Source organism: Orbicella faveolata, unplaced genomic scaffold (assembly GCF_042242905.1).
Source record: "Orbicella faveolata isolate gen_17 unplaced genomic scaffold, um_ofav_v1 contig_35, whole genome shotgun sequence".
In the NCBI taxonomy this organism is placed as follows: domain Eukaryota; kingdom Metazoa; phylum Cnidaria; class Anthozoa; order Scleractinia; family Merulinidae; genus Orbicella; species Orbicella faveolata.
Window position 1 is genome coordinate 24,457,400 of NW_028301564.1, and position 12,486 is coordinate 24,469,885.

Here is a 12,486-nt window from a genome sequence, read left to right on the forward strand (position 1 = left end):
TTTTCATTAGCCCACCAAAACGATCAGTTTTCTGTCTTTACTCATTTACATTGTGGAACTCCTTGGTTTCTACTCAGCCAGGTCTTCCAGATATTTTCGACTCAGGAGAGCTTAGGGTGCCACGCTACGGGAAAAAAGCCATTTACCACGCTAACAGGAACATTGACGTTGTTCTCAAATCTAAAGGAAACGTGCTCATTGGAGACAAGACGCTTGTAAGGGGTAAACTAAACAAAAAACGTGTAAAGGGGCTGTGCCGTCACAAAGAAATAACAGACAAGACAGTTGTTTTGTAATGTGGGTATGATGAGAAATGTTCAGATGTAAGATGGGTAGGAATTAATGAGAGCTAATAGGGGAGCGCTTAATGCCGTGTGAAGTGACACTAATTGGAAAAGAGATGTTTATTAACAAAACCACCTTCAAACGCGTTACATTGAATCACCTTGTCACAGCCACGAATAAACTAAACCTCCATTAACAGACGAACAAAAAGTAAAACGATTCTTACGTAGAATCAAATTACTTTATTCAACTCAAAGTAAACTACTGAACACCGAGCAAACTACTTTACACAACTTTTATGGCAAAGTTTTCCTTCGAAAATATTTGCCTATAATAAACCACTTTTACTGTAGAAAATAATACAATGTGAATTGACAAATCAATTTATAGTTATCATTTAACTGCTGTAGGACGTCCCGCTTCAAACGTAATCGTTCACTTGATTTAGCGCCCTGAACGCTTACTTTAGTTTTAGTTGTAAAGAGAAGACGCTTATTGGAGGAAGGATCCTTGTTAGCGAAGGGGCACTTATTTCTTACTTGACACTAACATGCCAATTGCAGTATAGGAGCTTCTTAACAAAACCACGTTCAAAGGCGCTAAATCGAATCAGTTGTGGTAATCTAGTAACAACCAGGAATAAACGAAACCCTCATCAACACTCTAACCATCAATAAAACACTTCTTGCACAAAATCAAATCACCTTCCTCGATTCAAACTAAACTTTAACAAAACGTTAGTTACGAAGTTGTCTTCGGACATTGACCAGTTAAAACCTCACTGATACAATAATATAATGTCAACAAGTCAATAGTTACCAGTTGCATTCAGTAAGTTTTCACTATATAATGACTCTAGTTTACAAAGCTACCACAGTTACAGCAATTATTACAGTGTCGACTTTTAACGGTATAAGAGAAATTTAATTTTAGTGCCAGACATTTATACTTTGAAAGAACGGTAAAGCTTCTTCTTTGTGAACACAAAACACAGGTGACAGATCAAAAGGAATTCTATTAAAAATTAGAGGAAAATTAATCAATAAAAACATAAATTAATTGAATGCCGGCTTTTGTCTTTGTATCGCTAAAAATATGTTCATGTCGCTTATTTAGAATAGCATGCCACTGGAACATACGAGACTGCTTCTCTGGGATACATGTTTTGTTCCAGCTGCTTATATAAAATAAAACGTTAAAGTTGACTGTTACGTTTTGACACTTAAAATAACAAATCGGAACCCTTAGGGATTCAGATAATTCAGGATACCATACATGTTGCAGTGAGCTCGATATACATTCGTAAACACTAAAAACGACTAGAAAAAAAATCAAGGGCGAGATTATCATTTACATCTTAGAATGCGTTCAAGTGTAAACGTCGTTGTTATCTCATGTGATCATCGTAATGTTCCATGAGGCATGTCTCGTTGCTTAATTCCTCCTGACAAATCCAACAGGTGAGGCTTTCAACTTGGCTTGAGTTTTCTTCAGTTAAAGACAACAGCATCAGAGATCTTTCCCCAACGTGAGTTGTAGCTTGGTCCGCAACATGTCTTTTTAGTTGAAAGCGCTGATTATGCTGATTGCGTCTCAAAGAACTGTCTATTGAGTGTCTTCTTTCATGTTGCTTGCAAGTTGATAACCGGCTAAAGCACTTTTTACAATGCCTGCAATTGCATGGCTTTTCTAAAGTGTGAGTTCGTTCATGTTGCTTGCAATGTCCTAATTGGCTAAAGTGTTTATTACAATGTTTGCATGTATACGGCTTCTCTCCTGTGTGAATTCGTTCATGATTCTTGCAATGTCCTAATTGGCGAAAGCATTTATTACAATGTTTGCATGTATACGGCTTCTCTCTTGTGTGAGTTCGTTCATGATTCTTGTAATGTGATGATCGGCTGAAGCATTTATTACAATGCTTGCATGTATACGGCTTCTCCCCTGTGTGAGTTCGTTCATGTCGCTTGCAAGATGATAAGTCGCTAAAGCGTTTATTACAATGCTTGCATGCATATGGCTTCTCTCCTGTATGAGTTCGTTCGTGATTCTTGCAATTCGATGAAGCGCGAAAGCACTTTTTACAATGCCTGCATTGGTACGGCTTCTCTCCTGTGTGAGTTCGTTCATGTTTCTTGCAATCTGATGATTGGCTAAAGCATTTATTACAATGCTTGCATGTATACGGCTTTTCTCCTGTGTGAGTTCGTTCATGTCGCTTGCAAGATGATAAGTCGCTAAAGCGTTCATTACAATGCTTGCATGTATACGGCTTCTCTCCTGCGTGAGTTCGTTCATGTTTCTTGCAAGCTGATGATCGGCTAAAGCATTTATTACAATGCTTGCATATATGCGGCTTCTCTCCTGTATGAGTTCGTTCATGTTCCTTGCAATGTCCTAATTGGCGAAAGCATTTATTACAATGTTTGCATGTATACGGCTTCTCTCCTGTGTGAATTCGTTCATGATTCTTGCAATGTCCTAATTGGCGAAAGCATTTATTACAATGTTTGCATGTATACGGCTTCTCTCCTGTGTGCGTTCGTTCATGATTCTTGCAATTTGATGAGACGTTAAAGCATTTTTTACAATGCCTGCATTGGTACGGCTTCTCTCCTGTGTGAATTCGTTCATGTTTCTTGAAAACTGATAACTTGTCAAAGAACTTGCCACAATGCTCACACTCATGTGCCATCTTTTGTATCTTTGTTCTCGTATTGGTCAGACAAGTGTGGTTGGCTTAAACGTTGATCCACTGTACATCAAAGAACAATTTATCAAGCGTGTTGCACTTGACACCCTACGTAGTATTGTTAACTCCACTGTCAAGATCGATCTTTTGCCGCATTGCTATGGAAAAACATTAAGATTTAGTCATTGGTCGTTATGGCAGTGGCAGTTGTCGAGGTAAGAGCAAGAGTGAGAGAGTGGCAAAGGGTGTGGGAATACTTCGGGTTTATTTACTTTATCTAGAGCTTTTTGTGGGATTCAAGAGTCAGGATATAGATTTTTTTAGAGAAATACACCCGTTGTTTTTGAGACAAGTGACAATGCTATTAGGGCAGCTAGAGCTTTCGCACGCGAGCGAGTTCGCACCCATCGAGTTTGCACCCACGTTGACTCAACTAGAGGTCAAGATCTTAACATTTACCTTCCTTTCACTGAACAAAAAAGACAACATTGTGGGCATAATGAAACAAAATCTGGCAAAATATATTTATTTCTCATTCTTTAATTCATTGAAGGTGAAGGCAAACTCTAAATAGAATGTTTATCATGAGTCTAGGGGTGCAAACTCGGTGAGTGCGAACTCCAATGGGGGCGAAACAGGTAGCATTTGCTATTGGAGGTAATGCCATTTGCAATCCACTCTCTACCAACTTAGTTCCTTATCAAACAAAATAAGTTCATTAAAGGGAGGGTTTTATGGCGGGCCATCGCGTTCAATATTAGATATCATGATATCTGTATGATATCTTTAATTTATCACGATATCATGTTATCACGATATCTTCACAGCATTAGATATCAGGATAAACGGATATCTTTGGTTATAATAATAACTCTTTTTCCCCGGAGAGATATCTTCTCTGATAACATTTTGCACCGTTATCGTATTTCCTTGTCATCACCGTGTATTTTGTAATAGCTCTATTTTTTAAAAAAGCACGCTATCGACGGTATTGTTTAGAGTCTGTGAAGTCTAACAGTGAGTCTAAAGGCGTCAAACCTGTGAGCATAATGTCCTAACCTTACTTTTAAAGCGTGCTATAGTTGTAGTTTCTCAAACATAAAAATTAGTAAACACGGAGAAAAACGAGGCCAGTAATTTACGCCTTAATGAGATAGGAAGTCAATTGTTTAATTTTTAACTTAATGTACTCTCTTTTCCGCGAGCAATAGTTGAGACCAGTAGCACCGTGACAATCGCGCAACTGAATTCATTTCTTTTGACAATGAGACTACTTTTGGCAACCCTGACACTTCTCTTTCGCAGTATCGTCGTGCTAAGGTACGTGTAGCCTTATCGGAGTGACCTGACTTGCCCCGTTACCCGACGAAGTTATACATGTGTGTTCCATTTAGGCACGTGGTCACGTTTCTCGCGCGTACAAACTATTTTAGCGTTAGTTACAGTCCGGAATATCCCTTTAAATTAGGACAGTCATGACGTCATGAAGCTATTGTTAGCAGGGAAAATGGCGGACCTCTTATGCGGACAAAGAAAGTATGTTGTTTCCAGTCTCGCATAGAGTCTGGCCAGTATTATCCAGGACTTTTTGCGACCAAACATTGAGAAGGAGAATAAGCGGCCATTTTGGTAGTAGAAGAACGTTGACTGTCTTCTAATCATTGAGTTTTTTTGGTGTCAAGCGACGATGTAGACGCGATTTTGTGGCCAAATATTAAGGTTAGTAAGGTGTACGAGTTATTTTCTAGTATTCAAGTATTTTTCATTGAGCTGTGTATATTTTTTACTGGTTCTAGTGTTGTTAAAGTTTCATCATGCCAAATTACACGGTTGTAAACAACGTCGATATTTTGTAAACTCTCTTTGAATTTGAGGCGTTACAAGTGTACCTGAACCGCTGTTGTTTTAAGGCTTGAGTAATGCATCGTTCCTTCATTTTTATGACAGTTGTTTTCAATTTCTCTCTCCTAAGTACATGGAAGAGCATACGCGACTGCTCGAGGTACTTTGCCGAATTTTTGGGGAAAAAACAAAGGGAAAAGAGAGGAAATAAGACGTCGCTAAGTACGCAGACGAAATTAAACAAATTTGGGAGGTCTCTGTTTTGGTGGATTAACCGAATGTGCACCCCAGTTTTATCACTGGAGAGCCAGCAGCCTGTTGAAAACCACCTACAGCACAGAGGTGGCAGCGAAACAGACAGGCCAGGGGTAGTGCAGTGATTCCCTGTAAATGGATGCTATCAGTATCCCAAGGAATGGCACAAAGGGTAGAGAGATCGTTTGTGCTCATTTACCAGACGTTGAGGGCCATGAAAACATGTAAGTTAAGGTTTGTAGGGGGCATTGTACTCTTTTTTTTTTTTTGGCATTGTTTAAAAACTATACACACAGCAGCTGTTCCTAGTAGATGATGATTCTTTTCACCTCCCCATGAAGCTTGAATGTACCAGAAAGTAACGTTTTTGCAAAATAATTTTTATGAACGCAAAGACTGAAAAGGTACGAGAGTTTAGAATGTAGTGTCGAGTGTTGAACATCACTAATTGTGAAACTAATGCAAAACATTAATTGGTTGTGAACAGGAAACATATCAGTTTGGTTAAGAATATGTAATAAAAAATAGAAAACATAAGAGTTATCAGACCACTTGAGGGCAATCTCTTATTTAATGAGACTAATGTGGTAACTACATTCAAAATAAATTCATATGTTAAAACGAAAAATACATTGGTAATAATATTGACATCTGTAACCAATGTAATAATCTTCTAAGTGCTTGTGATTTGTTTCAGGTCCTGCATTCTGCTAAGAGGCAAATTCAAGGCCGAGAGTACCTAAAGAGTGAATAAAATAAAATGGATTTCACTTTCAAGACTGAATTTGTTTTGTATACGTTAAATAAATATATAATAAAACCTTGGGACATGTGGATGGATTGTGAATGCTCCCTTGTCAACCTGTCCAGTGAGTGTGAGTGAGTGTGAGTGAGAACTTTATTAAAGGGTCAAAGAACCTTATAGCCTGGGAATAAAAACACTATACTAATTAGGGGACAGTGCTAAAAAACTATACTAATTCTAATATTAATACAATAAAAAAAATAAATGACTTGAAGGGCATGATGTGCAGCATAGGATGCAGCCCTTACAGCCAGTGTCCATTAAGCGAGTTATATCCCTTTTGCGAATATAGTTTGTAAAAGCCTGCAGTGTCTTGGCTGATCTGTCAGCCATAGACAGTTTGCCCCATAATCTGGGTCCTACATAACGCAAAGAGTGCTTCCCATAAGTAACAGTGTTGTATCTAGGAGTAGAAAAATCTGATTGTCTCAGGTTGTATGCAGAAATATGCTCGTTAAAAATGTTACAGATGCTATTAGGACATAGTCTATGTTTAACTTTATACATGAGAATACAGATGTCTTGTAAACGCCTCTTCGCTAGAGTTGGCAACTTAGCTCTCTCCAGTAGCTGAGTATAGCTAGCATGCTTGTCCTTGTAAACGGCCCTCAAGCCCCTTTCCTGTAGTCGTTCAAGTTTACGTGCATCGCTAGCTGTGCAGAAGTGCCACACTAGGTGTGGCACTTCTGCAGGAATTATATTTTGATATTTTTGGGTAAGTAACTTGTGAAAGTCAGCAATTATATGTAAGTTTTCATAATTTAAATGTGGAAATCAGACATGATATCTTTTAGCACAGTAACAAATAGATACAAGAAATATTTGAAATAAATACCAAAATGGAGAAATTTCAGATTTACAAAGAACATATTGACAGAATTTTTGACTATCCCTGCATCTGACGACACTAAAATTTTGAATACATTTTTTCTAGCTTAGTTTATTTTGTATAAAAGAACAAGAATTTCTCACTCGTGAAATTTGTTTGATTTCATTTCCTCGATTTAGCCAAAACGTATAACATTTCGGACATCTACAATTTATCTTTGCTGGCATGTAAGAACACGCGCGTGCTGTCGATTTCGACCCGATAATCCTTAGATAAGAGGAAAGCCTCAATTCTCATATCGATCATTTCTGTGCTTAGGAAAATGCAGAGTAAAGATGCTTACCGATTGTACGGTCTCTTGCCAAAGAATGATAACAGCAGCTCGTCAAACGTGGACGCATTGCGTTCTGTGGTGCTTCCTTCGGTCCGAGGATAATCGTTATCTGGGCAGAATTGTCTGTGACATGGAACGCGAACACAAATTTTCCTTTTATTTTATAATTTGGACAGTATTTAACTCAATTCGAGATAAATCTAAACCTCGTGAAGGTCCGCATTCATGGCATTGGAAAGTACTCGCGACTCTCTTTGTCCGCCATCTTGAATCTCTTGGTTTGTTTTGACACTCAACACACCAACCAAAACACGCATTCTCATTGGTTGAAACGTGAGTTTCGTGACATCACAGATGTCCTAATTTATCGGGATATTCCGGACTGATTTAGCAACCTCAACGTAACTCCACTCTGTCTCGCCCTATCACACTATCTGATATAAATACCTAATGGTCTCCAGTACTTCACGAATTGTGCCGATATTTTCAAAATTATTCACGCTGTGCTGCCAAATTTTCCCCCACCCCCACTGGGGGTAGAGATTCGTAACTAAGACGGGTAGCCTGTTTCAGAGCGGGAGAGCCAGCGAAAAACGAGTGGGGTTATTATTTTCCACTCTTTTCTTCGCTCGCCCGCCCGCTTATTCGAATATTCGTTGGCTCCCGACTATTCTGGCTAAAGGCGGGGTTACACGTGGATTAGAATTAAATCGTAAAGTGAACAGAAGGGAGGGTTTCACATTTCGGCGCGCTTCTCTAAATCAAAATACTTTTGTTTGCTTCTTATCAATATTATTAATTTAAAACCCCACTTAGATGCAGTTCAGTGATCACATGCTATAGTTAGTTGTGGTAGAAGGACGAATGACCAAAATTCTCAGAAGATTTCAGTGGATTTTATCACTGTCAACAGCTGTTGAATTTAGTGTTGACCCGTACGATTTATTCTTTGGTTGATGATTGCACAGCTATTTGTGTGCGAAATTAGGTGACTTACTTATGACTGATTCATAAACAATGAGAAATCGGGCCTGTGCCGAAAAGCATACACAGGCAAATAAATAACACAGACATGTGAGAACTGTGAAACCTTCCCTTTAACATTTGGAACAACCCCAAAGCCTTAATTCTTAAAAGCAGCTAAACAGCATATTGCAAAATTAATTCACAACACACACAAGCACCTATAAAGCCCAAATGAAAGAGCTTTCTGGAAGTCCTATGTAAACTTCTGACTTCCATGGAGTTGGTAAACTATTGTACACCATGCCTACACTACGTATCAAGTAGTTTTTGCATTCCAGAACATTCAATCAAACTCAAAAGAAACAGAAATCCTAACGAGTTATCAAGGTAATTTATGACTTTCTCAGACAAAGTATGTAAATGTGGCAGACATTACAGCTGCAGGAGTACTAAAGAATAATACTGTTGACTGCTGAATCGTTGCACAGATTAGCATTGAGGTTCCATCCCTGATTGGGATCATTGTTTCAGTAAATTAAAAGCGAGGGAGAACGGGTCCATCAAAATATGGACCAGGTCCATGGACCCCCCCAGTTTTACTACCCCTAAAAATACTGTAGTAAACAATGAAATAAAAATAAAATAAGTAAATTGAAAAAAAATTATTCTCAGTGACATTTCAATTTAATATTTAATTAATTTTTAACTTTGTAATCTTTCATAAAGCCTCATTTTAACAGCATTTCTTTAGCCAGTGTAACTATGACAAACAGGGGATATTTAATTGTATATAATCTCGGAAACAATTACACGTACAGGAAAGATCCAAGTACATTGCAAGAACCTGCATTAGCCTTATAAAGGGTGGAGGTGGTAGAGGGAATCTTAAAGGAAATCTTAGTATAACAGACTCTTAATCTCTATGTTCTTATAAAAATATGAGGGTATTTACTGTACCTGTAACAATTTAGTTATAGACTGCAACATTTACCCAACATGAAAACTAACATAATCAGGGCTTAAATGAACTGCAACTTTTACAACTGACACTGTCACTGTTTTGTACTCTCCCTACATGTTGTTTGTGTCCTGATTAGTTCTGAAGTTGAATAGGCAAATCATTAGTTATGAAATTTATTGGAGGTGTATATTTACTATTTTATGACATTTGCATCTCTTCATCCTTAGTGCCTTCAACTAATTTTGACCATAAGAATCCAGTCTCAATAGATTGTTTGCAACTGACGTCATCATGGCCACATTGGATGACCATGAACAGAAGAATTCCAATAAGCGATATTGTTCCTGTCACCCAACATGGCCACTAGAGAAATATTTGCAAACCACCAATTACTTCCTTCTGAGAGGTGCAATATTTATTATTTCTCCTTGTAAAAGAAATTATAATGATACAAATTATAATAAATTTATAAAATATATTTTTCCCTGACAGGCATTTCATTGTAGATAAAGGCTTTTCTTAATATTAGGTTCAGACAACCTGTAATTCCAATGTGGGCATTCCAATGGAGGCCACGTAAGAACAAGTTCCCATGAACATGAACATAAAGGATACCACTAAGGATTTTAAAACACAAGCAGGGAATTCTTGTTGAATTCAGACCAGATTTTGTAAAAAAATGCGCAACCACGAAAGTAGAACCAACCTTTACCCCTGAATATATATACACCAAAAACTCCAAACACATGCCGGTACACTGCAAAAATTTCAAGGCCACGCCTAGGATCTTCGGCGTATTAAATCTATACTGATTGCACCCTTACCTCTGTTATTAAGGCGCATGCATGAGGCCCTGCTAGGGGGGTACCCATGTCCCCTGTCTGAAATTCACCACCAGCCATGTCAGCATTTCTCAACATTCCTATGTCGTCTGTCGGAATTTCGTCTCAAATGAGTTGTGTTGGGAGATTTGACCTTGTTCGATTAAAACGAAGCTACACGTATAACACATCGTAATACCTTTGCTTATCAAAAAAAAACAAAAAAAAAAACGATACAGTGCTCTCAAGTTTCACGCATTGAGCATGAGGCTCATGCAAATGAGTTCAATCTTGCACTCTCAAGCTGAAACTATTATTACTCACGCATTGAAGGTTCCTTGCCATTTTAGTCAAGTACACATATCATTAAGTATGTCTTTGGATATAATTTACTCCTTGTACGCTTTGCACTTGCTTCGAACACTTTTCAGCGGTAGGAATTCTTATGCAGAGCCAGCATTTCTCCGGCCAGAAGGTTTAATGATTACTTTATGGTTACTTTTAAAGCATCACATTTCGACTCAGAATGAAGGAAAAGACTTCTTAGCTACTTCAGTTTTTCAAAACTTTCTAAGGGGCTGGGGGCACACTGGGGGGCATATTGGGGGCATGCTTTCTAAGGGCTTGGGCATGCTTTTGAGTGCTGAAGTTGGTAACCTCCTAGGGAATGTGGGGGCATGCTCCTCCCGGGAAATTTTGAAATTTAGACCGTTGGAATTGCTATTTTCAGCCTTTTTCCAGTCACTATTTGGACCTAAAGTACGATCGAACCTATGACTATTTTTATCATGTTTGTTTAACAACCATTCATTAACTCAAAATCTCAACGGCCTCAATCAGATAATCTCTCCTATCTATAATCTTCCTTTGAATTTTGCATAACCCTTACTTTCTGCTGAAGATGAGAAAACCTTGGCAGCTTTCCCCTGTCTCTCTTTTCCTTCCATACTGCCATTTGTTGATAATACAACTTCATATTCTCTTACTGGTGACCCACTGATAAAAATATGAAGCCGACTTTCAGAACTCTCTTTCCTTTTTCCTCAAGCGTGTTTTTAGGCGTTTTAGGGCACAGCTCACTCAGCTGAGAATGAGAAAAATACACAGCAATGACAGACTCGATTTATTCGACGTTGGACGTTTTAGCATATATAAGAAAGCCTGGGTTTCACGACCCTTCGACATGGCGTGTGAGAGAGGAAAACACATTTAAAACTCTACAAATGCGTCTTCACTTCGACTCAGACGTTTAAAACAATCACTGCATTCTCAGCTCCGAAATTCATTGTCGGTCTATCTTGCCATTGGTGTCGCTTTCCCTATTTCGCTGGAGCAGTCTGTCGTTCGTCGCCAATTCGTAGCTCTCATGTCGCCGTTTCAAGGCCATGTCGCTTGTCGGAATTTACCCCTAACAAGGTCTCATGCATGTGCATACTTAAAACATAACTAACTGGTGGAATATTTCACAATATGCCAAAGGAAACCACTGTATTTACAGCATAGAATTCCTCTCAACGTGTTCACGCTTACAAGTTCAATAGCTTCGAATAGCTAAACACATCCGGCATGGATTGATTCTGGGTAGTACCCCGGGAAGTAAGCCTACAACCAGATATACAACACACAGTACACTGACACACACACGCTAGCTTAATTTGCTCGAGGAGAAGACAATAACTGACCCTGTCAAAATCATTCTCATAAACTCTCTTACCGCCGCCATTACAGTGATTGCACTAGAGCTCAGTGTCTCGACTCCCAGAAATATTTCAGTTGGCAGAGGACTGGGACTAAGAGTGGCCAGTAGGTTTTTTGATCACAAGGCTGCTCATAGTGACCGGTAGCCTGCAGGCTAAGAGACCATACGGTAAAAGAAAAGGCTGAAAGGTTGAATCGACAACTGACCTCCATAGTTAACTATTATTTCCCGCAGTAGAAGAGGCTAGTGCAGTGGTGGGTATTTGTCTAGCTGCGAAGCGGGTTAATTTTTTCTGTAAGTACCACCCCGGGATACCATCCAGGTATATACGAAACCAGTATGATAAAATACCTGCAAAAAATTGACCACAAAAAGTCTTTCACAAGTAAAATCGCGCAAGAAATGTGCAACAGTGCGAGAAAAGTCATCTTATTCATAAGGTGATCAACAAGAGAAATCAACACGTAAACTAAACGTGTTCCATGTGTATAGTAAATTGACTGAAAACACAGTGGAAAAAGTGGTTGATTCGTTGATCTATCGAAAAGATTAGTTCAGTTCAGTTTGCGGAACTTCTGATGAAAATTGCTGTCCGGAGGCGGTAAACTCAAATCTTATGCGTCGCGTTTTGTCTCTCAAGAGTTCTATTACAGGGCCGATTTTGATTGGTTTAAAAAACAATGGAAGTGAGCGGAAGTAAGAAACGAGCGACTCGTTTTAAACATAGTTAGTTAGTAACTATGTTTTAAAGCTAAATTTGCGCAGTTAAACCGGAAGTCCAATATTTTCGAACTCCCAAACAGAGCTTTCCAAAGTCGTTCAATTCTCGACGAACGAAGACTCTGGGAACGAGGCTGCCGTGAAAAATTGAAGCGTTGGTGGAAAATATATACATATATATCGCCGCATGTGTGCGGAAGAGTGTTAAGTGTCGCTGGACTTGGCATTTGAGCTAACTGGGGACACGTATTTAAACAAATAAATATTTCAAACAAAC

General features: G+C 38.7%; 1 protein-coding gene and 2 long non-coding RNA genes across 3 annotated transcripts; 1 reads left to right on the forward strand and 2 right to left on the reverse strand.

Moving 5' to 3' along the window:
- Positions 1–512: 512 nt before the first annotated feature.
- LOC149103979 (uncharacterized) lies at positions 513–3,495 on the reverse strand. The gene has a single exon (XM_089274016.1). It carries the CDS (start codon positions 2,978–2,980, stop codon positions 1,673–1,675), a length of 1,308 nt encoding a protein of 435 aa, XP_089130142.1. The 5' UTR covers positions 2,981–3,495; the 3' UTR covers positions 513–1,672.
- Positions 3,496–4,412: 917 nt separating this feature from the next.
- On the forward strand, positions 4,413–5,851 carry LOC149103980 (uncharacterized). Its single transcript, XR_016202147.1, has 3 exons — positions 4,413–4,696; positions 4,950–5,298; positions 5,772–5,851. It is a non-coding gene; the product is annotated as an uncharacterized LOC149103980 (long non-coding RNA).
- On the reverse strand, positions 5,627–8,309 carry LOC149103981 (uncharacterized). Its single transcript, XR_016202145.1, has 3 exons — positions 7,249–8,309; positions 7,052–7,165; positions 5,627–5,813 (listed from the first exon to the last, which is right to left on the reverse strand). It is a non-coding gene; the product is annotated as an uncharacterized LOC149103981 (long non-coding RNA).
- Positions 8,310–12,486: the final 4,177 nt, after the last annotated feature.

Excerpts from the sequence above, each read along its gene's own strand:
- LOC149103979 (XM_089274016.1), bottom strand. The coding sequence starts at position 2,980 with ATGGCACATGAGTGTGAGCATTGTGGCAAGTTCTTTGACAAGTTATCA.